The sequence below is a fragment of the Triturus cristatus genome, chromosome 9 (genome assembly GCF_964204655.1).
Source record: "Triturus cristatus chromosome 9, aTriCri1.1, whole genome shotgun sequence".
NCBI lineage: Eukaryota > Metazoa > Chordata > Amphibia > Caudata > Salamandridae > Triturus > Triturus cristatus.
In genome coordinates, this window is record NC_140592.1 from 1,215,318,617 (window position 1) to 1,215,343,814 (window position 25,198).

At 41.3% G+C, this 25,198-nt stretch overlaps 1 protein-coding gene across 6 annotated transcripts in view; it reads right to left on the minus strand.

Moving 5' to 3' along the window:
• The window catches only part of DCAF4 (DDB1 and CUL4 associated factor 4), a 291,122-nt gene that overhangs the window by 157,551 nt on the left and 108,373 nt on the right, over positions 1-25,198 (minus strand). For 4 of the 6 annotated variants that reach the window (XM_085627274.1, XM_085627275.1, XM_085627272.1 and 1 more), the window contains one exon: positions 8,793-8,905. In XM_085627274.1, the coding sequence (XP_085483400.1) occupies positions 8,793-8,905 (113 nt within the window). The remainder of the gene's footprint in view (positions 1-8,792; positions 8,906-25,198) is intronic. The other 2 variants (XM_085627273.1, XM_085627277.1) reach the window with 1 other exon arrangement.

Below are 25,198 nucleotides of genomic sequence, written 5' to 3' on the forward strand. Positions count from 1 at the left end.
TCTTCCAAGATATGGACATGCATCATGTGGCAAACAGAGGCAGTTGTTTTTCAAAAATCTTTTATATTTATTTTCTTTCACAAAATAATAAGCATTTCCAAGAAAACAATATTTATGGTAGTTCGGATCAGTTTGCTTATAAAACCAAAAGTAATCCTGTATACATTGACATATGGATATTCTATTACTCTTCTTTATTCTAGAGAAATAAGACTCTTGGAACAATAACATTCGTCCAAAGTTTAAACCAGTTCAAAGTCCTGGGGGTGGGATCGGGGCAAGAGTATTAAGCCTGTAGTGAATCCACCGCCTACAGAGATGTTCAAATAATAAATCTACTACTGTTAGCAAAGACAGGCTCAAATTGCTCTAGCAACTCTCACTACATAAAAGGTTAAACATACAGATTTTGAAGTTGTTACAGTAATTAAGAAAGGCCGTTTGGTCCAGTTCAAATGTATGGATTATGCAGAAGGTAACGTTCAATGTGCAGATCAACCCCTCATGTGACCTGCCATGTAGTGCCATATCGCAGCTATAAGGAACCCTTGCAGATCTATTCTTACACCCAGATGTTGTGTCTACACTAACATACTTACTTACTTATGCCTACTACTACCATTCTTGGGGTATGGGCCATCAACCAACCTTCCAGCCATCTCTGTCCTAGGCTTTTCTTTCAATCTGACTCCAAGTGTAACCTATCTTCTTGCAGTCAGCCTCGAGGGCTCGGTGCCAGGTGTTTCTTGGCCTTCCTCTTTTCCTTTTCCCTTGAGGTTTCCAGGTGAGGGCTTGCCTGTCAGTGTTTGATGCTGGCTTGCGGAGGGTGTGACTAGGCCTGGGCGGTAAATTCTGTTCCGCTCGCGGAATTTGGGTAATTTTGCGTCCCGCGGAGATTGCAGAATTGCCAAAAATTTCGCAAACACAAAAAAAGCATCGCGAACGGGCAGAACAAGCAATTCCGCGTGTTCGCGGAACTCTGCATGCTCTTGGAGATTTTTTACGGTTTCGCAGAGCTTTGCGTAGCACGACTACGCAAATTCCACCCACCCCTAGGTGTGACCTATCCAGCCCCAGCATCTTTTCATGATTTCTTCATGAGCAGGGAGATGGAAAGTCTGCAGCCATAGGCCGTTGTTGCTGATGGTGTTAAACATTCAAATTTGGAGGATTTTGCTCAGACAGGTGTTGATGAAGGTCTGGACTTTGATGGTTGTCGCTGTTGTCCTCAAGTGTCTGCTCTGTACAGAAGGACTGATTTTACGTTGGTGTTAAAAAAACCTGATCTTGGCTTGCAGCATTTGGTCCTTGGAGCTCGAGATCTTCTTTAGTTGAATGAAGGCAGCCCTAGCTTTGCCTATTCTTGCCTTGACATAGACGTCTGTGCCGCCCTGCTTGTCAATGACACTGCCCAGGTAGTTGAAGGCCACACCGTCTTCCAGTGCAACATATGAAGAGTGTCTGCAGTTGTGCTACAAGATCTTGTTTTTTCTCCTGTGCATGTCGAACCCAAGTTGTGCTGACATGGCTGCCACTATGTAAGCCTTCTCTCACATCTGCAGATGGGTATGGGAGAGCAGGGCCAGGTCGTCTGCAAAGTCCAGGTTGGCGAACTGTGTTCAAGGTGACCACTGGATCAATTTCTTCTCCCTGCTGTGGATGTCTTCATTATCCAGTCTATGGCCAGCAGGAAGAGAAAAGGCAGGAGGAAACAACCCTGGCGGACTCTGGTCCTCACTTTGAAGGTTCAGTGAGCTGGCCTCCATGGACTAACTTGGAGGTAATTTCCCTCATAAGAGTTCCTGATGATTCTGGCACACCGTTGAATGCCTTCTCATAGTCGATGAAGTTGACAGAGTGGGGAGATCCATTCCATTGACTGTTTAACGATGATGCGCAGTATGGCTATCTGGTCTGTGCAGGATCTATCTTTGTGGAAGCCAGCTTGCTGGTCTCGCAACTGCACGTCAACTTGTTCCTTGAATCTGTTCAGGAATTTGCCCTGACTCTGCAACTTGCACCACCAATATCTCTAACAGTAGTTTAGGTGGAGGAGATGTATGTATATATGTATGTATGAATGCATGCATGCGGTAAGAGTGAAGTTCGAACTACACCCTGCGGGTCACTTGTTGTGCCTGACAAATGAAGTGTGCAAGGCTGGAAGGAGTTAGAATGATATTGTTTGGATTAAGCTAAACTTTACAGTCTTACAAAGTTTCAAATGATTGCTTTTGTTTCTTGGTTCTCAGTACAAGGAATGTTATGTTGTTAATGATACTTATATAGCACACAAATACCATTGGTCTCTTGGCATTGTCACCTTAGGACTATCATAACGTTTTACTGCCAAGCGTGTTTAAATAAAAAGTCTGCAACCTTTTCCAAAAGGGAAGGAGAGCTACTTCTTTCCTCAAATTCTTCGCAATCCATTCAAAATCTGAGGTATCAAGACAGAATGCCTGACTGCCCAAGGTAGCTTTACTAAATTGCGGGCAGATCAACAAATTTGCCTTCCTCAGAGGATCGTAGATGGAGACCGGGCTGATAATACCTCAGACGCTCCTTGATGTAGACCGGTACAGTACCATACAGTGTCTTATGTGCAATACATAAGCCTATAAACATGGCCCTCTGTTTAATCGGCAACCTATGAAGTTGCTGCAACAATGGAGTAGCATGCGCCTGTCCCTGCAGTTTAAACCGCAATCTTGCTGCACCATTCATTGTCACCTGCCGTTTGTCCACCAGATTATTAGGGAGGCCGATGTACAAGGCATTCCCGTAGTCCAGACGTGACAATATCATTGCTGCTACCACTGTCCGCATAGTTTAAATTGTCATGGCATCCCATGTTTGGGCCTTGATAGGTTTGCCCCTGACATGGGTCTCTTTTGAGAGGTAAGGCGGAGTAAAAAATGTTGGGAAAATGATGTATTACCCAACTTTAAAAGCATTCAAACTGTCCACAATAATGCCGCCCTGGTCCTCAACACTAATTTAACTTGTAAAAAGCAGTATAAGGCAGCAGCAGCGAGAGAGCTTGGAGTTCAATGACACAGCGAGCGAAAGGGGCTGCGTCCATGAACACAGTCTCCAGTGCCAGTGGACAGCTGTGCACTGGTTTGAATGGCATGCATGTGAGGGAACTGAGGATCAAATTAAGATTGCACTGTAGCACCACGTAGAGATTTAGAGGAAACAAATGGGTCACACCTTTTAAAAACCTCATCATAACAAGGGATTTTAACAAGGACAGTTGGTCCAGTAAACGTTAAAAGGCAAAATTGGCAGACAGAAAACCTTAAACTGTGCCCAATGCAAGTCCTTACTGAACCAGAGATATATATATAAAAAAGAAGGATATCCAACAGTTTAGCCTGTAATGAGATAGTGTTGCAGGTTCCACAACAGGGTACAAACTTGTCCCAGTGCCCGACATAGGCAGACTTTGTAGAACGACGACTGGCAGCCAATATGACATTCACAACTTCTAGAGTAAGATCGAATGCTGTCAAGTGCTGCTACTTAATGTAACGCATGGAGCTGCAGACTCAGCAGGTTCTGGTGCAGGACTCTGTATCGTTGCAGCGACAAGAGGTCTTTCCGAAGTGGTAAGCTGATTGGAAGACAGATGCTCATGCCCAGAGATTCCAGGTATCACACTCTCCTTGCCTAATCCAAAGCCACTAAGATGACTTGGGCCTGGGGGTTCCTGATCTACTTCAGAACTCGGGCAAGAGCAGAAAAGAAACAGGAGCCCCATGCTACACTCTTTCCAGAATACCTCTCTGAGGGACAGCCTTCTTAGAAACTCCAGTGGCAAATGTTTTGACACTGGGTGTTTTCGATGCTGGCAAAATGATTTAGCAAGGGTTCTCTCTTCTGCTGGAAGATTCCCTGTGCTGTCTCGGCCACAACTGCAATTCATGATCCGCCAATGGCTGCTGGCGGAGTTTGTCTGCTCTGGCGTTTAAAGATCCCACTAGGTGGTTCACGACCAGGGAAATGCCCTTTCAGTCAGCTCCAGAGGTGAAGTGCCTCCTGGCACAGGACCCCGCCCTATGTGTTGCATTACCACATAGCTGCAGTGTTATCCAAGAGAACATGAACCAGCCTCCCTTTAATAAACAGTAGGAAGGCTTTCAGCACCAGATGAATAGCCCGCAGCTCCAACAAGTTGATGTGGAGTCAGGTCTTTTCCGAAGACCAAAGTCCTCTGATCTCCACCTCTCCCAGACGACCTTCCCATCCCAGCAGTCACACGTCTGTTCCCATTGTCAGCTCTGGGTAGGGCAAGGAGAGGGATCTGAAGCCATACCAGCTGCGCCTGAGCGACCACTGCATGTTGTTTGCAGTGTCCTCTGAAATCTGGATGAATCTTACAGGTTCCCATTGTACTGGACCCATTGAGACTTCAGGTTCCACTGCAGAGCCAGCATGTACCACCTGGCATAGGTAAAGAGCAGGATGCAGGATAAAAGCCTCAGAATCACCAGGACCCAGGACACACACTGAAACATCTTGATCATAGCCCGAATGTCCTGAACTTGTGATTTAGGGAAGGAGTTGGTGTGGCTTCAGCACATTAATAGTGCACCCCTTAAGAGATTTGCAGTCGTCTGAAGGTGGTCTGTGACTGACTGTGGCAAGTCCGCCTTTATCAACCAGTCATCGAGGTAGGGGCAACTGGAATCCCTGAACTCTTAAGGTGCGCTGCAACCACCACCATCACTTTTGTGAACACCTGAGAGGCACTGATGAGGCTGATGGGGAGACCGACAAATTGAAAATGCTCCTGGCCCACATTGTAATGCAAGAACCACCTGTATTACTGAAGAACGGGAACATGCAAGTAGGTGGCCTGCAGGTCCAGAGACACCATCAGCCACCTGGATCTAGGGCAGCACCTTGGCCAAAGTAAACATCTTGAATTTGTCCTTCTGCACGAAGACGCTCAGAGGGAGGATATCTAAAATGGGATAATGGCCTCCCTTCTTCTCGGAACGAGGAAATAAAAGGAGTACCATCCAGTCCTGATTTTCGTGGCCCAGAAACCTCTCTATAGCTCATTTGGCCAAAAAAGCCTGCTCTTCTTAGAACAAGATGGACAGGTGCGCCTCTGAAAGATGCTCTGGGAGACACAGCACATTTAAAAAAATGTGGCTTAGCCTCGCTGAGCAATCTACAGGACCCACCCGTTGGATGTCATCCTTTGCCACCCTGGGGGTAAACATCCGATCCTGCCTCCAACAGTGCAGTCAAGTGCCATTAAGGGCAAATTAAAGCGGCATGGAGTTATAGGGGCACAAGACTGGGAAGTGCATTGTCCCTGATGCCATGTGGGTTTGTCTGCTCGATTCCTGCCCAGGAATCCAAAACACACTTGGATGGCAGTGGAGGTGGAGGTGGGCCTTGACGTTGCCAGTATGACCACACTCTGGAGTAGCCACAAAAGGGGAGACACTGTTGAAGGTACTATCTGACCTGAGAAGAAAGGCATAAGGAGTCATGGCCAAGCTTTCTTTAAAGAGTTCCAACACCGAATACGCATTCTCGTCGAACAGGAGACACCTATTGAATGGAATGGCCATTAAAGAGGCTTGTGCTTAACCCAAGAAGCTCGTGGACCTCATTCAGGTGTGGCACGAAAGCAGAACGCTTAAGCCAACCGCTCAATCTAATTACTCAGTATTAGCCGGCTCCGAACGGATAATGTACTGCACAGCATCTTGACCATCCTGGATGGTTTTTACCAGTATGGCCTTAAATTCCTCGGGGTCTGCTGGCAAGATCTCTCAAGAGAAAATAACTGGCATTGACTGATCAGAGGGGTAGGCTGGCTGAGGAAAATATAAATTTAGACCCTCTGTCTGGGGGGGTCACAGGGAATGAGTTGGGGTTCACCCTACTAATGAAAGCCTGAAACACCAAACTTTCTGGTGTATGTGCTGTGACAAAAAAATCAGTGTTGTCTGGCGCCGGTCTGTGAAACCTGGCAACCTGCCTGCTCACTAGAGGACAGGAACCACAGCGTAAACCAGGTGCTCATAAGAGTGTCAGTCAAGACTTCGGTAAATAGAAGTAAAGGCTCAGAGGAAGTTGTCACAGTTGTAAACCTCCTGATAAGACTTTCATTGTAGGCTGCCAATCTCATCACCACAACAAAGGATGCACTCTCTTCCCTCTGGTGCACCTTTGGGCCTTTAACGGCCCAGGGGGAGAACACAACCAGTGTCCAAGGAGTTTCCACCCCAGGCCTCCTGTAAGTCCATTTACAGGTTGTCTCATAATCATAGACTGGAGGAAAGCAGACCAATCATCTCCACTGTCATCACCAAAGGTTGGTTTACTTTCATCAGAGTCGGAACTAAAACACTGCTGGAGCGCAGAGGCAGATACATGGTTCTGTCTAAAACAGAATGGAGTGGGAATTAGTGTGTTGGTATGGCATTGGAACGTGACCTCGGTCAGTGCCAAGACTAATTCCGCTCAGAGTCAGAAAGGACTATGAGAACACGGTCTTCTTCTGGCACCAGTGGCGTTAGGCCAGCATCGATGTCAAAGGTGTGAAGTGAATTTTGGTGCCAGATTGGAAGTCGGCTCTGGCGTTGGAGCAGAGCCTGATGGATTTAGAAGGCACAGGCGGCACCGAGGGCGGCACATCCACAGTAACTTAACTGGAAGCCTCCATGGATCCTTGGGACCCAAAACGTGCCAGGAGGAGCTGGAATAGTGCCAAAGATGAGCAAAATGGCCTCTTTAAAGGCCTCAATCTGCTGTGACATCACAGATAGCCTTGGAAAATAAGGGTGCATGAGGAATCAGCTGTGGAATGGACTCCTTGGTGAGAGACTGAGAGCAAGACTGAGAAGCCCCCTGATGTCCCCGCAACTTCTCAGGCTGAGAGTGGTGGGACTGGGGTGAATCTTGCTTGTCTTCTTGTGCTTCTGCATCGAATTACTGGAAGACCTGGAATGCGAGGAGGACCTGTTGTGGGAGTGGCCACTTGAGGTGAAACGAGTTAGCCCCCATGACTTAGAGCGGGATTTTGGCTTCTGTAATTCCTTTCAGAATTCGGTGACGTACAGTTTCCCGCCCTGAATCACCTTTGGTTTCATATAGCAACACTCCTCACAGGACTTAGAGTTGTATCCCGAACCCAAACACCAGAGGGACACCTCATAGGAATCTGTAAGACACATTTGTTTGCAACAGTCCCTACAAGGCTTAAATTATGTAGTGTTGGGAGGGGAAATGTAGATTTTGCAGAAAAAAACTCACTGAATGACGAGGAAAAAGTTGGGCACAAGCTCTGGATCCATATACTAAGGTGTAGAAAGAAAGGAGCTGACGTCGACATGAAGGGATGCAGCCTATATGCAACTCCATCATCACTTCGGGATGGAATGAAGTCAACACAAAGGAGCAAGGCCTACCTAATGGTGCACAATTGCAATCTTTCTAATCCAGTCTGGTCCCTGGGGATATATTAATGGTGAAGAAACTGCAGTTAGAAGTATCCATCACAAAAATATTCCTTTATTGGCACTATGTAATGTGTAGAGTGGTTGAACGCAGTGAAGATCCAGCAAGGGTGACAGAGATGAAAAGTGTGGATTGGTAGATGTGACTCTTTTGGTGAATGCCTCAAGTGACTGCAAGGAAACTATTTTTTGATGGTCACATACAAAAGACGCTACAGATTTCAAAGTAGTACCTTTCCAAGCAAGTTCTTTGTGATGCTGTAGGACAAGAGAGTTGTTAAGCATGTCAAATGGTAGAGACAGACCTAAAATTAGCAACAAACAGCGTATCCATCCATATCCTAGCCATCACTTACAATGGCGACCTCTAGCCATCACTTACAATTGCGACCACAGCTTCTGCAATATTCCTATACAGAAACCTGTATTAAAAGTATAAAAATATATTAATGCTCTCATAACATAATCAGAAAATGGCAGCTAAGAAATTGTCCTGAGGCTAGAAAATTCTACTGGATGTAGTGAAGTCTTTTTAGGATTGAATTTTGACTGTCAAAGAGGCCTACTACCAACAATACATATAGAACTGGATCTGTGTCCATCTTTTTCAAATCATTGTTTGTTGTTTTTTGGCAACCTCCTTCAGCCATTGACTTGAGACTTTGTCAATCATGTCTCAGCTCAGCCTATAGGAGAATCAATTTTTCACCTAATCATTCTGTCTCCACTTGAGTGCTTGCACTGAACTTCATGAGGGACTATTTCACAACTATAGTTTTCTGTATCCACTCCTTCCAGCTCTGTCCTCTGTTTCTCACGGCAACCTACGAACACTGGATGCTTTGGTACTATAAAACCAGACCTAATGGGTTTCCCAATGCTGTTAAGAGGGAGTCGGTCACACTTAGAGTTCTCGATATACAGAGCAAAGTAACATGGAGCTGCTAAAAAAAGCATTACATTTAGGGGAAGATACTGAGACCAGATTTTTTAAACGCACCCATCTATACTCCATAATCCAACAATATTGCTTTGGAAAACAACATCGACCGTGGTATATCCATCACTGTATCACACCAGCTAGTTTGATTCATGGTTGTACAAACAAAAGCTAAAGGCAACACATATCTAAACAAACAGCATTGAGGCATCAGCAACTTTTAGTTTTCAACTATCACCATGACGCTCTTCTCAGGCAGGAAGAAAGAGGGACAAACAATGACCCAGCATCTTCTGTAATTCATGTGAAGCACCCACATGACGTTCATTTAATTAGTCAGTAAAATACACTAATTGTTCACCCACCAGGTGCAGCAGACTTCTGCGAAGCAGTGGAAGAAGAGGAGGAAGATGCGGAAGGTTCTGAGGTGCTTGTTGCTGCTGGTGATGAGCTGTGAGGGCCACTGGTTTCAAACCTACTGACAGATGAGAGAAAATAAGACACATGATTATTTATAATTCAGGGGTCTAATTTACTCGCAAATCTTGGCATAAACATGAAGTTGGCACATGTGAGTACCAACAAGGCTCTATTAATATTGAGTCTTTATTTATTGTATTACAGTTGCATCAATCGCAGTTTGATTCTTCATCCAAACTTCCATGTATATTTCATAGCAAATTCCTGATACATACATATATATATACACACACACACACACACTCACTGAAAAAAACAAAGGTTAAAGTAACATTATAGTTATGTGTGATAAAAAGATCTGTTTTTGTATTTAAAAAAAGAACCTTAGAAATTCACTGAAAAAAGCAAAGGTTAGAGTGACATTATAGTTGGGTGAATGTCAGTGACAACATTTATGTTTTGAACTTAAAAAAAACCATAGAAATTCACCAGCTATAGTTAACTGTGCTAACTATAACTTGCGCTCCTGCCATGCACTGCTTATAACCTCACATATTACATCACTCATGACATGTTCCTTTATATCACTCATGACATCTCAGATGACATCATTGATGACAGATATGGTGACATCATCCAATGAGTGTGTTAGTTTAATAGTTTACATAGTGGCCAGACACTACCATATTACTATTCTACCTAATTATTTACAGCCTGTGTCCAGCTAATGGTGTAAGTGTTTACAAACCGCATGTGCTTCTAATGCATCATACATGTTTGTATAGAAGGGTAACTCTGTGTGCAGCATTCAATCCTTAGCACACATCCTTTTTTGTATCACAAACAAATTATTAGGTGTTTTCACAATAACAGTACAGAACTTTTGTTGAACAGAATAAATTGGTCTTCTTTTGTAAGTGGTTCTTTATTCATTGGGTGTCTTCCGTGCGATACACAACATCCAGCCGACACGTGTTTCGTCGCTACATGGGAAAGTAAATCCCGCGACTTTTTCAAGGCTGTGTTTTAAAAGAAAATTAAAAACCTGTATAGTACATAACTTGAATACATGTACTCAGTGGCAATGCCAACCAAAATAGGTGGTGAAACTCAAGAACCGGCTACCAGTGGGTGAACAGGTCGTCCATGATATACAATATACAAAATATCTCTAACCTTAATGTGTACAATAATAATAATTGAGAAAAGCTAATTATGATTTTAATAAAGAATGGAGAGAACTGTATAAATGTGCTAAAGTGGGGAAATACGCTAAAAGAATCAGGGCTAGTCGTGATTTGTAGTGGTAAAAGTGAACAGATTCGTGGTGTGATGTGACTGAGTTCATTATGGCATGTTTACTACCGAAAGTGGTGCGTCAATGTGTGCGGTCATGCAGCGATATTTATCGTGCCATGTGTCATAAGAATCAGATCATGACAGTGAATTCATCTTTTCGTGCAATCATAGCTACCTAATTTTTCGTTCGTTTTGGTATTTCTAAAAACGAAAATACAAATAATCATATTTAGTATTGTTGAGAAAGACTCAACACGTTCAAGGGCCAAAGTAAACTGGGCATTGTTAATTAAAGAAAGCACCTACTTATTAAGTGGTGATAATTCCAAACCACCTATGGTTTCAGTAGTGGTAACGTCAGTATTCCTCTGAGGTTGTTCAACTTTTCAGGTACTATTAAGATCTATTTCCAGTGCTATAGAAAGTGAATTAAGAACAAGGGTAAATAAGTTTTGTTCGTGTATTGTATCCTAAAATTGGCGTCAAAAAATTGCTAAGTTTACTTCAACTATACGTTCTACTTGTGTTAGGATATTAAAAATGATGACATACAGAAAACGCTGGTCTAATATTAATCAGAGCGTTTGTTGTCGAGGAGAACGTTGAGTAAGTATTACGCGCTGTTAATTGTGCTAGCCCAAACAGAAAGGAACATGAAGAGTAAATACATGCCCTGGTCAATGTCTGTCCCCATATTATGTTTATCTGCTCATGATTTAAGAAAACGGTGACTTCCCAATAAATGCTAAGTACGGCACTGTACAGACCGCCTGATAACAGTCATGTTGTTACTCGATATTCAAATGAAGAATGCCGGGTGAGGTTATAGCGATTTTCTCACCGCGCTCGCAAGCAAAGAAAACGGTGATTTCCCAATATATGCTAAGTACGGCACAGTTCAGACAGCCTGGCAACAGTCATGTTGTTACTCGATAATCAAATGATGAATGTCGGGTGAGGTTATAGCAATTATCTCACCGCGCTCGCAAGCAAAGTTAAACTCTTTTCAACGAAGCCGCCTGTGTGGCAAGAGCTGCGCTTACCGTATTCGACTGAAAATCGGGCCGGAAAACTGCCTGTATCTGGTTTCCCTTTTCCGAAGTGTTTCAACGCGAGTTAAATTCCCTAATGTTTATATTTCCGGTTATGTGCGTCAAAAACGTGATCACGTGACTTAGCATTGGGTTCCTTCTTGTCATGCAGTGGGTGGAAGAAGGACTTAACGTGAAGTGGCTATGGATTCGGCCATCTTGGAAGTATATAAAGTAATAAGTATTAATGCTTATATTCTGTGAATAGGTCTCTCCAGCTTATAAAACCAGTACATGATTAAGAACTCTAGTAATTATATGGATAAATCAAAAGGTAATAAAACATATCATAAGAAATTTGTGATCAGAAAAAAGTCGCAACATGGAAAACATACTTTTAAATATAATGTATACAGTAACACATCTTTAGATAGATACAACATATGATATTGGTCATAGTGGTTATTTGTGCTATTCTAATCAGTGTGTGGTAGAATAACCAATTATTTATACTGTAATTAGTCAAGGTAAACACGAGACTGTGAATTGGGACTATGTGCATGCTAACTCGAACAAAAGTGCTGAGGGTCTCATCTGCCTAGGAAGTAGTGTAATTCATGGTCAATATTAAGACCATGTTCCACACTGCGCATTTTTAAGATCCATTGGGCCTCTCGTTGTCTTAGTATCAGTTCTCTGTTGCCTCCTCTTGGACTAATTGGGACATGTTCTATTCCATAGAATTTGAATGTGCGGTTGCCTGTTTGCGCATTGCAAGTAGACATGTGTGCTGCAAGTGGGTATCTCATGTCTACCTGTCTGATCGCTCTTGTATGTTCCCCTATGCGGTCCCGCAAGGGTCTGATGGTACTACCAATGTAGTGTTTGTCACATTTGCATTGTATTATATATACAACAAATTTAGTTAAACAATTGATGTTAGAATTGATTTTGTATTTTCTTCCCTCTGGTCCTAGGAATTCAGTCTTACGATCATCAGCCCATTTGCATGAGCTACAGTGACCGCATGAGTAGAAACCACATGAATATTGGCTAAGCCAATTAGTCCTCCCAACCGTTTTAGGATAGCTTGGGCTCAGTAAGTTCCTCAATGAAGCCCCTCTCCTGTATGTTATGGCTGGTTTATCCGTGACGTACTCACTGAGGGTATTGTCTGCCTTTAGTAAGTGCCAGTGTCTATTAAGGATCTTTTTCAGAACTGCCGACCAGTTGTTATACCCTGTGATCAATCTGATCCTTTGATCTTTATCATCCTGTTTGGGTTTGTCTTTTAATGTTTCCTGTTGGGTCATTTTGTCTATTCTTTCTTCAGCTTTTTTGAGTAAGGGTTTGCTGTAGCCTCTCCTTTTGAACCTTGATATTATTCCTTTCTTGTGTGTGTGGAATTCTTCATCCCTACTACAATTTCGTCTGGTTCGTGTTAGTTCTCCAAAAGGAATGGAACGTATCTGGTGGTAGGGGTGTGCACTGCTAGCGTGCAACAGAGAATTACATGCTGTTGCTTTGCGGTACAGTCTACTCTCAATTTTGTTATTGTAAATATATAGTTCCACGTCTAGGAATGATATGTGTGTTTTACTGTGTTCCATGGTGAATCTAATATTACACTCATTACTGTTCAGAAATTCAAAAAAACTTAAAAGTTTGGTATTTGTCCCTGTCCAGATCATGATGCAATCGTCAATATAACGACCCCAGAATAAAATAGAATCGTTAAATTCAGCACCTAATGGGCCCCAGATTCTCGTCTCCTCAAACCAACCCATAAAAAGGTTGGCATACGAGGGAGAAAATCTGGAGCCCATCGCTACTCCCTGTGTCTGTCTAAACCATTGTTGTTTGAAGAGAAACACATTGTTGTCCAATATGAGTTCTATCATCTCAATGAGCATTTCTGTATGGTTCCAGGAGCTCGCTGCCCTTCTGTTCAACATCCTTTTGACAGCTCTAATGCCAATGTCCCTTTTTATACTGGTGTACAAAGCAGTTACATCTAGTGTTACCATAGTCATGTTATCTTCCCAGTTTAGATCCGCTAGAACACTCAGAATATGTTTAGTGTCCCTTATGTATGAGGCTAAGTTGGTTACTAAAGGCTTTAGAAAAATGTCTACATATTCAGATATTCTCTCTGTAGGACCACCTATCCCGGATATTATGGGTCTACCTGGTGGGAAAGGAAGGTTCTTATGTACCTTAGGTACAGTATATATGCATGGGTATCTCGGTCGATCTACTTTGAGATAGGTGTATTCATTTTCGTCGAGCAGTCCCTGTTCTTGCCATTTTCTTACTTGTGTATTGATATATTTGGTTAGCATCCACATAGGATTACCTATTAGGGCTTCATAGCAATTAGGGTCACTTAATTGGGTCTGTATTTCTTGTTCATAGTCTGTGCTGCGCATGACCACCATGTTTCCCCCTTTGTCTGCTTCCCTTATGGTTATGTCCCTGTTGTTGCTGAGTGTTCTGAGTGCCAATCTTTCCTGTTGTGTGAGATTATCCTTCTTCATGCGTGAGGCCGTGTTTTTGATGTCATGTTTGTCTAGTTCAGCCGTGACCAATTTATAAAATAGGTCTATGTTATTACCTGCTGTGAGTGTGGGTGTCCATTTAGATTTTTCTTTTAATTTGCTCGTGATACTATAATCTGGGTCAATATTTAGGTCTCTCATTATTATGTCAGTCGACACTAATTCGTCTTCACAATCAGTTAAAGATAACAACAATCTGGTGTCTAGTAAGTCCTGTATCGTTTGTTCATTAGGTAATAATAAACCAAGATTTTGCTGCATGTCTTTATTGGCCACTTTGTTCAGTTCAAAATGCTTTTTCAGTTTTAGGCGTCTAGTAAACTTAAACAAATCAATTTTAGTTGTACAAATATCACCAATGCTACTAGGGCAAAAGCTCATCCCTTTAGAGAGTACTGACACCATATCATTCGTAAGCTCTAAATCAGATAAATTCATAACCGTTAAATCATTCATTTCTTCACATTCCAGGACCTTGTCCTTACCCCGGGACGTTCCGTATCTCTTGCCCCCTCGTTTTCCCCTCCTTGTTTTTCTCCCTGATTTGGTCTGCGATTTTCTCTGTTGCCTTTCTTTATCCGTCTGACCTCTAACAAAAAACTCGACTCGTTAGAGACATTACCCGTAGTATCTGTCCTCTCCGGATCACTATCACTAGTTAGGTCTGTATCTAGTGAGGTAGTACTAGAGTGAGCTGATGTGCCTTCACCCGTTTTGGTGGGTACTGTTTTCGGAATCAGGTGATCATACTTTTTGGCGAAAGTAAAAATTCTACCGCTAGCATAGTCCCTTTCGTCTCTTTTGATTTTCCTCATTTTCCGCTGTTTGATATCAGCGACATGTCGTTCGATGATCTCATTTAGAATTACATAGTTCTTTGTCGTTACATCTGGTAAATTAAGGTCTTTTATTTCCGTTTCTATCGTTTCAATGTCTTTCTGCAATTTTGCAACCTTTCTGTCACAGTTTTCAATTAGGATCTCCATTAGTCTATTCGAATTATTATTTAGTTCCTTTTCCCAGTCCGCTAATAGATCTGGTTCCAGATCCTCGTATGTGGGTATTATTTGGGATCTTAATCCCCTAGGTACTCTTTTTACTTTTATGTATTGTCTCAAGGTTGCTGCATCCCACCACCTGGACATTTCACTGAGTCTCATCTTTTCAAGTCTCAAGAACTTATCCTTCATGCCCTCTTTTTTAGAGGATTGTCCACTTGTTTGTGGAGTGGTATTAGACCCTTGATTGGTCACGTTATTAAACAGATCATCTGCCTCTTTGTCCCTTTTCTCTTTATCACTCGCAAACGTATTCATGATGCCCTCCCGGCTGCCTCCTAGATGAGTAAGCTAAAATACTAGTGCTGGGGTTTTAGGTTTAGGTAACGGCGCCACAGGGAGATTTAGCATAAAGTATCTATTTGTCTGAAGTATTTTGACGGTGCTAGAAGGTGGGAAGTACCGCCCAACTCCCCAGAAAAAAGAGCCAAGGCTCTACAGAATATAGCATTCAATCCTTAGCACACATCCTTTTTTGTATCACAAACAAATTATTAGGTGTTTTCACAATAACAGTACAGAACTTTTGTTGAACAGAATAAATTGGTCTTCTTTTGTAAGTGGTTCTTTATTCATTGGGTGTCTTCCATGCGATACACAACATCCAGCCGACACGTGTTTCGTCGCTACATGGGAAAGTAAATCCCGCGACTTTTTCAAGGCTGTGTTTTAAAAGAAAATTAAAAACCTGTATAGTACATAACTTGAATACATGTACTCAGTGGCAATGCCAACCAAAATAGGTGGTGAAACTCAAGAACCGGCTACCAGTGGGTGAACAGGTCGTCCATGATATACAATATACAAAATATCTCTAACCTTAATGTGTACAATAATAATAATTGAGAAAAGCTAATTATGATTTTAATAAAGAATGGAGAGAACTGTATAAATGTGCTAAAGTGGGGAAATACGCTAAAAGAATCAGGGCTAGTCGTGATTTGTAGTGGTAAAAGTGAACAGATTCGTGGTGTGATGTGACTGAGTTCATTATGGCATGTTTACTACCGAAAGTGGTGCGTCAATGTGTGCGGTCATGCAGCGATATTTATCGTGCCATGTGTCATAAGAATCAGATCATGACAGTGAATTCATCTTTTCGTGCAATCATAGCTACCTAATTTTTCGTTCGTTTTGGTATTTCTAAAAACGAAAATACAAATAATCATATTTAGTATTGTTGAGAAAGACTCAACACGTTCAAGGGCCAAAGTAAACTGGGCATTGTTAATTAAAGAAAGCACCTACTTATTAAGTGGTGATAATTCCAAACCACCTATGGTTTCAGTAGTGGTAACGTCAGTATTCCTCTGAGGTTGTTCAACTTTTCAGGTACTATTAAGATCTATTTCCAGTGCTATAGAAAGTGAATTAAGAACAAGGGTAAATAAGTTTTGTTCGTGTATTGTATCCTAAAATTGGCGTCAAAAAATTGCTAAGTTTACTTCAACTATATGTTCTACTTGTGTTAGGATATTAAAAATGATGACATACAGAAAACGCTGGTCTAATATTAATCAGAGCGTTTGTTGTCGAGGAGAACGTTGAGTAAGTATTACGCGCTGTTAATTGTGCTAGCCCAAACAGAAAGGAACATGAAGAGTAAATACATGCCCTGGTCAATGTCTGTCCCCATATTATGTTTATCTGCTCATGATTTAAGAAAACGGTGACTTCCCAATAAATGCTAAGTACGGCACTGTACAGACCGCCTGATAACAGTCATGTTGTTACTCGATATTCAAATGAAGAATGCCGGGTGAGGTTATAGCGATTTTCTCACCGCGCTCGCAAGCAAAGAAAACGGTGATTTCCCAATATATGCTAAGTACGGCACAGTTCAGACAGCCTGGCAACAGTCATGTTGTTACTCGATAATCAAATGATGAATGTCGGGTGAGGTTATAGCAATTATCTCACCGCGCTCGCAAGCAAAGTTAAACTCTTTTCAACGAAGCCGCCTGTGTGGCAAGAGCTGCGCTTACCGTATTCGACTGAAAATCGGGCCGGAAAACTGCCTGTATCTGGTTTCCCTTTTCCGAAGTGTTTCAACGCGAGTTAAATTCCCTAATGTTTATATTTCCGGTTATGTGCGTCAAAAACGTGATCACGTGACTTAGCATTGGGTTCCTTCTTGTCATACAGTGGGTGGAAGAAGGACTTAACGTGAAGTGGCTATGGATTCGGCCATCTTGGAAGTATATAAAGTAATAAGTATTAATGCTTATATTCTGTGAATAGGTCTCTCCAGCTTATAAAACCAGTACATGATTAAGAACTCTAGTAATTATATGGATAAATCAAAAGGTAATAAAACATATCATAAGAAATTTGTGATCAGAAAAAAGTCGCAACATGGAAAACATACTTTTAAATATAATGTATACAGTAACACATCTTTAGATAGATACAACATATGATATTGGTCATAGTGGTTATTTGTGCTATTCTAATCAGTGTGTGGTAGAATAACCAATTATTTATACTGTAATTAGTCAAGGTAAACACGAGACTGTGAATTGGGACTATGTGCATGCTAACTCGAACAAAAGTGCTGAGGGTCTCATCTGCCTAGGAAGTAGTGTAATTCATGGTCAATATTAAGACCATGTTCCACACTGCGCATTTTTAAGATCCATTGGGCCTCTCGTTGTCTTAGTATCAGTTCTCTGTTGCCTCCTCTTGGACTAATTGGGACATGTTCTATTCCATAGAATTTGAATGTGCGGTTGCCTGTTTGCGCATTGCAAGTAGACATGTGTGCTGCAAGTGGGTATCTCATGTCTACCTGTCTGATCGCTCTTGTATGTTCCCCTATGCGGTCCCGCAAGGGTCTGATGGTACTACCAATGTAGTGTTTGTCACATTTGCATTGTATTATATATACAACAAATTTAGTTAAACAATTGATGTTAGAATTGATTTTGTATTTTCTTCCCTCTGGTCCTAGGAATTCAGTCTTACGATCATCAGCCCATTTGCATGAGCTACAGTGACCGCATGAGTAGAAACCACATGAATATTGGCTAAGCCAATTAGTCCTCCCAACCGTTTTAGGATAGCTTGGGCTCAGTAAGTTCCTCAATGAAGCCCCTCTCCTGTATGTTATGGCTGGTTTATCCGTGACGTACTCACTGAGGGTATTGTCTGCCTTTAGTAAGTGCCAGTGTCTATTAAGGATCTTTTTCAGAACTGCCGACCAGTTGTTATACCCTGTGATCAATCTGATCCTTTGATCTTTATCATCCTGTTTGGGTTTGTCTTTTAATGTTTCCTGTTGGGTCATTTTGTCTATTCTTTCTTCAGCTTTTTTGAGTAAGGGTTTGCTGTAGCCTCTCCTTTTGAACCTTGATATTATTCCTTTCTTGTGTGTGTGGAATTCTTCATCCCTACTACAATTTCGTCTGGTTCGTGTTAGTTCTCCAAAAGGAATGGAACGTATCTGGTGGTAGGGGTGTGCACTGCTAGCGTGCAACAGAGAATTACATGCTGTTGCTTTGCGGTACAGTCTACTCTCAATTTTGTTATTGTAAATATATAGTTCCACGTCTAGGAATGATATGTGTGTTTTACTGTGTTCCATGGTGAATCTAATATTACACTCATTACTGTTCAGAAATTCAAAAAAACTTAAAAGTTTGGTATTTGTCCCTGTCCAGATCATGATGCAATCGTCAATATAACGACCCCAGAATAAAATAGAATCGTTAAATTCAGCACCTAATGGGCCCCAGATTCTCGTCTCCTCAAACCAACCCATAAAAAGGTTGGCATACGAGGGAGAAAATCTGGAGCCCATCGCTACTCCCTGTGTCTGTCTAAACCATTGTTGTTTGAAGAGAAACACATTGTTGTCCAATATGAGTTCTATCATCTCAATGAGCATTTCTGTATGGTTCCAGGAGCTCGCTGCCCTTCTGTTCAACATCCTTTTGACAGCTCTAATGCCAATGTCCCTTTTTATACTGGTGTACAAAGCAGTTACATCTAGTGTTACCATAGTCATGTTATCTTCCCAGTTTAGATCCGCTAGAACACTCAGAATATGTTTAGTGTCCCTTATGTATGAGGCTAAGTTGGTTACTAAAGGCTTTAGAAAAATGTCTACATATTCAGATATTCTCTCTGTAGGACCACCTATCCCGGATATTATGGGTCTACCTGGTGGGAAAGGAAGGTTCTTATGTACCTTAGGTACAGTATATATGCATGGGTATCTCGGTCGATCTACTTTGAGATAGGTGTATTCATTTTCGTCGAGCAGTCCCTGTTCTTGCCATTTTCTTACTTGTGTATTGATATATTTGGTTAGCATCCACATAGGATTACCTATTAGGGCTTCATAGCAATTAGGGTCACTTAATTGGGTCTGTATTTCTTGTTCATAGTCTGTGCTGCGCATGACCACCATGTTTCCCCCTTTGTCTGCTTCCCTTATGGTTATGTCCCTGTTGTTGCTGAGTGTTCTGAGTGCCAATCTTTCCTGTTGTGTGAGATTATCCTTCTTCATGCGTGAGGCCGTGTTTTTGATGTCATGTTTGTCTAGTTCAGCCGTGACCAATTTATAAAATAGGTCTATGTTATTACCTGCTGTGAGTGTGGGTGTCCATTTAGATTTTTCTTTTAATTTGCTCGTGATACTATAATCTGGGTCAATATTTAGGTCTCTCATTATTATGTCAGTCGACACTAATTCGTCTTCACAATCAGTTAAAGATAACAACAATCTGGTGTCTAGTAAGTCCTGTATCGTTTGTTCATTAGGTAATAATAAACCAAGATTTTGCTGCATGTCTTTATTGGCCACTTTGTTCAGTTCAAAATGCTTTTTCAGTTTTAGGCGTCTAGTAAACTTAAACAAATCAATTTTAGTTGTACAAATATCACCAATGCTACTAGGGCAAAAGCTCATCCCTTTAGAGAGTACTGACACCATATCATTCGTAAGCTCTAAATCAGATAAATTCATAACCGTTAAATCATTCATTTCTTCACATTCCAGGACCTTGTCCTTACCCCGGGACGTTCCGTATCTCTTGCCCCCTCGTTTTCCCCTCCTTGTTTTTCTCCCTGATTTGGTCTGCGATTTTCTCTGTTGCCTTTCTTTATCCGTCTGACCTCTAACAAAAAACTCGACTCGTTAGAGACATTACCCGTAGTATCTGTCCTCTCCGGATCACTATCACTAGTTAGGTCTGTATCTAGTGAGGTAGTACTAGAGTGAGCTGATGTGCCTTCACCCGTTTTGGTGGGTACTGTTTTCGGAATCAGGTGATCATACTTTTTGGCGAAAGTAAAAATTCTACCGCTAGCATAGTCCCTTTCGTCTCTTTTGATTTTCCTCATTTTCCGCTGTTTGATATCAGCGACATGTCGTTCGATGATCTCATTTAGAATTACATAGTTCTTTGTCGTTACATCTGGTAAATTAAGGTCTTTTATTTCCGTTTCTATCGTTTCAATGTCTTTCTGCAATTTTGCAACCTTTCTGTCACAGTTTTCAATTAGGATCTCCATTAGTCTATTCGAATTATTATTTAGTTCCTTTTCCCAGTCCGCTAATAGATCTGGTTCCAGATCCTCGTATGTGGGTATTATTTGGGATCTTAATCCCCAAGGTACTCTTTTTACTTTTATGTATTGTCTCAAGGTTGCTGCATCCCACCACCTGGACATTTCACTGAGTCTCATCTTTTCAAGTCTCAAGAACTTATCCTTCATGCCCTCTTTTTTAGAGGATTGTCCACTTGTTTGTGGAGTGGTATTAGACCCTTGATTGGTCACGTTATTAAACAGATCATCTGCCTCTTTGTCCCTTTTCTCTTTATCACTCGCAAACGTATTCATGATGCCCTCCCGGCTGCCTCCTAGATGAGTAAGCTAAAATACTAGTGCTGGGGTTTTAGGTTTAGGTAACGGCGCCACAGGGAGATTTAGCATAAAGTATCTATTTGTCTGAAGTATTTTGACGGTGCTAGAAGGTGGGAAGTACCGCCCAACTCCCCAGAAAAAAGAGCCAAGGCTCTACAGAATATAGCATTCAATCCTTAGCACACATCCTTTTTTGTATCACAAACAAATTATTAGGTGTTTTCACAATAACAGTACAGAACTTTTGTTGAACAGAATAAATTGGTCTTCTTTTGTAAGTGGTTCTTTATTCATTGGGTGTCTTCCGTGCGATACACAACATCCAGCCGACACGTGTTTCGTCGCTACATGGGAAAGTAAATCCCGCGACTTTTTCAAGGCTGTGTTTTAAAAGAAAATTAAAAACCTGTATAGTACATAACTTGAATACATGTACTCAGTGGCAATGCCAACCAAAATAGGTGGTGAAACTCAAGAACCGGCTACCAGTGGGTGAACAGGTCGTCCATGATATACAATATACAAAATATCTCTAACCTTAATGTGTACAATAATAATAATTGAGAAAAGCTAATTATGATTTTAATAAAGAATGGAGAGAACTGTATAAATGTGCTAAAGTGGGGAAATACGCTAAAAGAATCAGGGCTAGTCGTGATTTGTAGTGGTAAAAGTGAACAGATTCGTGGTGTGATGTGACTGAGTTCATTATGGCATGTTTACTACCGAAAGTGGTGCGTCAATGTGTGCGGTCATGCAGCGATATTTATCGTGCCATGTGTCATAAGAATCAGATCATGACAGTGAATTCATCTTTTCGTGCAATCATAGCTACCTAATTTTTCGTTCGTTTTGGTATTTCTAAAAACGAAAATACAAATAATCATATTTAGTATTGTTGAGAAAGACTCAACACGTTCAAGGGCCAAAGTAAACTGGGCATTGTTAATTAAAGAAAGCACCTACTTATTAAGTGGTGATAATTCCAAACCACCTATGGTTTCAGTAGTGGTAACGTCAGTATTCCTCTGAGGTTGTTCAACTTTTCAGGTACTATTAAGATCTATTTCCAGTGCTATAGAAAGTGAATTAAGAACAAGGGTAAATAAGTTTTGTTCGTGTATTGTATCCTAAAATTGGCGTCAAAAAATTGCTAAGTTTACTTCAACTATATGTTCTACTTGTGTTAGGATATTAAAAATGATGACATACAGAAAACGCTGGTCTAATATTAATCAGAGCGTTTGTTGTCGAGGAGAACGTTGAGTAAGTATTACGCGCTGTTAATTGTGCTAGCCCAAACAGAAAGGAACATGAAGAGTAAATACATGCCCTGGTCAATGTCTGTCCCCATATTATGTTTATCTGCTCATGATTTAAGAAAACGGTGACTTCCCAATAAATGCTAAGTACGGCACTGTACAGACCGCCTGATAACAGTCATGTTGTTACTCGATATTCAAATGAAGAATGCCGGGTGAGGTTATAGCGATTTTCTCACCGCGCTCGCAAGCAAAGAAAACGGTGATTTCCCAATATATGCTAAGTACGGCACAGTTCAGACAGCCTGGCAACAGTCATGTTGTTACTCGATAATCAAATGATGAATGTCGGGTGAGGTTATAGCAATTATCTCACCGCGCTCGCAAGCAAAGTTAAACTCTTTTCAACGAAGCCGCCTGTGTGGCAAGAGCTGCGCTTACCGTATTCGACTGAAAATCGGGCCGGAAAACTGCCTGTATCTGGTTTCCCTTTTCCGAAGTGTTTCAACGCGAGTTAAATTCCCTAATGTTTATATTTCCGGTTATGTGCGTCAAAAACGTGATCACGTGACTTAGCATTGGGTTCCTTCTTGTCATGCAGTGGGTGGAAGAAGGACTTAACGTGAAGTGGCTATGGATTCGGCCATCTTGGAAGTATATAAAGTAATAAGTATTAATGCTTATATTCTGTGAATAGGTCTCTCCAGCTTATAAAACCAGTACATGATTAAGAACTCTAGTAATTATATGGATAAATCAAAAGGTAATAAAACATATCATAAGAAATTTGTGATCAGAAAAAAGTCGCAACATGGAAAACATACTTTTAAATATAATGTATACAGTAACACATCTTTAGATAGATACAACATATGATATTGGTCATAGTGGTTATTTGTGCTATTCTAATCAGTGTGTGGTAGAATAACCAATTATTTATACTGTAATTAGTCAAGGTAAACACGAGACTGTGAATTGGGACTATGTGCATGCTAACTCGAACAAAAGTGCTGAGGGTCTCATCTGCCTAGGAAGTAGTGTAATTCATGGTCAATATTAAGACCATGTTCCACACTGCGCATTTTTAAGATCCATTGGGCCTCTCGTTGTCTTAGTATCAGTTCTCTGTTGCCTCCTCTTGGACTAATTGGGACATGTTCTATTCCATAGAATTTGAATGTGCGGTTGCCTGTTTGCGCATTGCAAGTAGACATGTGTGCTGCAAGTGGGTATCTCATGTCTACCTGTCTGATCGCTCTTGTATGTTCCCCTATGCGGTCCCGCAAGGGTCTGATGGTACTACCAATGTAGTGTTTGTCACATTTGCATTGTATTATATATACAACAAATTTAGTTAAACAATTAATGTTAGAATTGATTTTGTATTTTCTTCCCTCTGGTCCTAGGAATTCAGTCTTACGATCATCAGCCCATTTGCATGAGCTACAGTGACCGCATGAGTAGAAACCACATGAATATTGGCTAAGCCAATTAGTCCTCCCAACCGTTTTAGGATAGCTTGGGCTCAGTAAGTTCCTCAATGAAGCCCCTCTCCTGTATGTTATGGCTGGTTTATCCGTGACGTACTCACTGAGGGTATTGTCTGCCTTTAGTAAGTGCCAGTGTCTATTAAGGATCTTTTTCAGAACTGCCGACCAGTTGTTATACCCTGTGATCAATCTGATCCTTTGATCTTTATCATCCTGTTTGGGTTTGTCTTTTAATGTTTCCTGTTGGGTCATTTTGTCTATTCTTTCTTCAGCTTTTTTGAGTAAGGGTTTGCTGTAGCCTCTCCTTTTGAACCTTGATATTATTCCTTTCTTGTGTGTGTGGAATTCTTCATCCCTACTACAATTTCGTCTGGTTCGTGTTAGTTCTCCAAAAGGAATGGAACGTATCTGGTGGTAGGGGTGTGCACTGCTAGCGTGCAACAGAGAATTACATGCTGTTGCTTTGCGGTACAGTCTACTCTCAATTTTGTTATTGTAAATATATAGTTCCACGTCTAGGAATGATATGTGTGTTTTACTGTGTTCCATGGTGAATCTAATATTACACTCATTACTGTTCAGAAATTCAAAAAAACTTAAAAGTTTGGTATTTGTCCCTGTCCAGATCATGATGCAATCGTCAATATAACGACCCCAGAATAAAATAGAATCGTTAAATTCAGCACCTAATGGGCCCCAGATTCTCGTCTCCTCAAACCAACCCATAAAAAGGTTGGCATACGAGGGAGAAAATCTGGAGCCCATCGCTACTCCCTGTGTCTGTCTAAACCATTGTTGTTTGAAGAGAAACACATTGTTGTCCAATATGAGTTCTATCATCTCAATGAGCATTTCTGTATGGTTCCAGGAGCTCGCTGCCCTTCTGTTCAACATCCTTTTGACAGCTCTAATGCCAATGTCCCTTTTTATACTGGTGTACAAAGCAGTTACATCTAGTGTTACCATAGTCATGTTATCTTCCCAGTTTAGATCCGCTAGAACACTCAGAATATGTTTAGTGTCCCTTATGTATGAGGCTAAGTTGGTTACTAAAGGCTTTAGAAAAATGTCTACATATTCAGATATTCTCTCTGTAGGACCACCTATCCCGGATATTATGGGTCTACCTGGTGGGAAAGGAAGGTTCTTATGTACCTTAGGTACAGTATATATGCATGGGTATCTCGGTCGATCTACTTTGAGATAGGTGTATTCATTTTCGTCGAGCAGTCCCTGTTCTTGCCATTTTCTTACTTGTGTATTGATATATTTGGTTAGCATCCACATAGGATTACCTATTAGGGCTTCATAGCAATTAGGGTCACTTAATTGGGTCTGTATTTCTTGTTCATAGTCTGTGCTGCGCATGACCACCATGTTTCCCCCTTTGTCTGCTTCCCTTATGGTTATGTCCCTGTTGTTGCTGAGTGTTCTGAGTGCCAATCTTTCCTGTTGTGTGAGATTATCCTTCTTCATGCGTGAGGCCGTGTTTTTGATGTCATGTTTGTCTAGTTCAGCCGTGACCAATTTATAAAATAGGTCTATGTTATTACCTGCTGTGAGTGTGGGTGTCCATTTAGATTTTTCTTTTAATTTGCTCGTGATACTATAATCTGGGTCAATATTTAGGTCTCTCATTATTATGTCAGTCGACACTAATTCGTCTTCACAATCAGTTAAAGATAACAACAATCTGGTGTCTAGTAAGTCCTGTATCGTTTGTTCATTAGGTAATAATAAACCAAGATTTTGCTGCATGTCTTTATTGGCCACTTTGTTCAG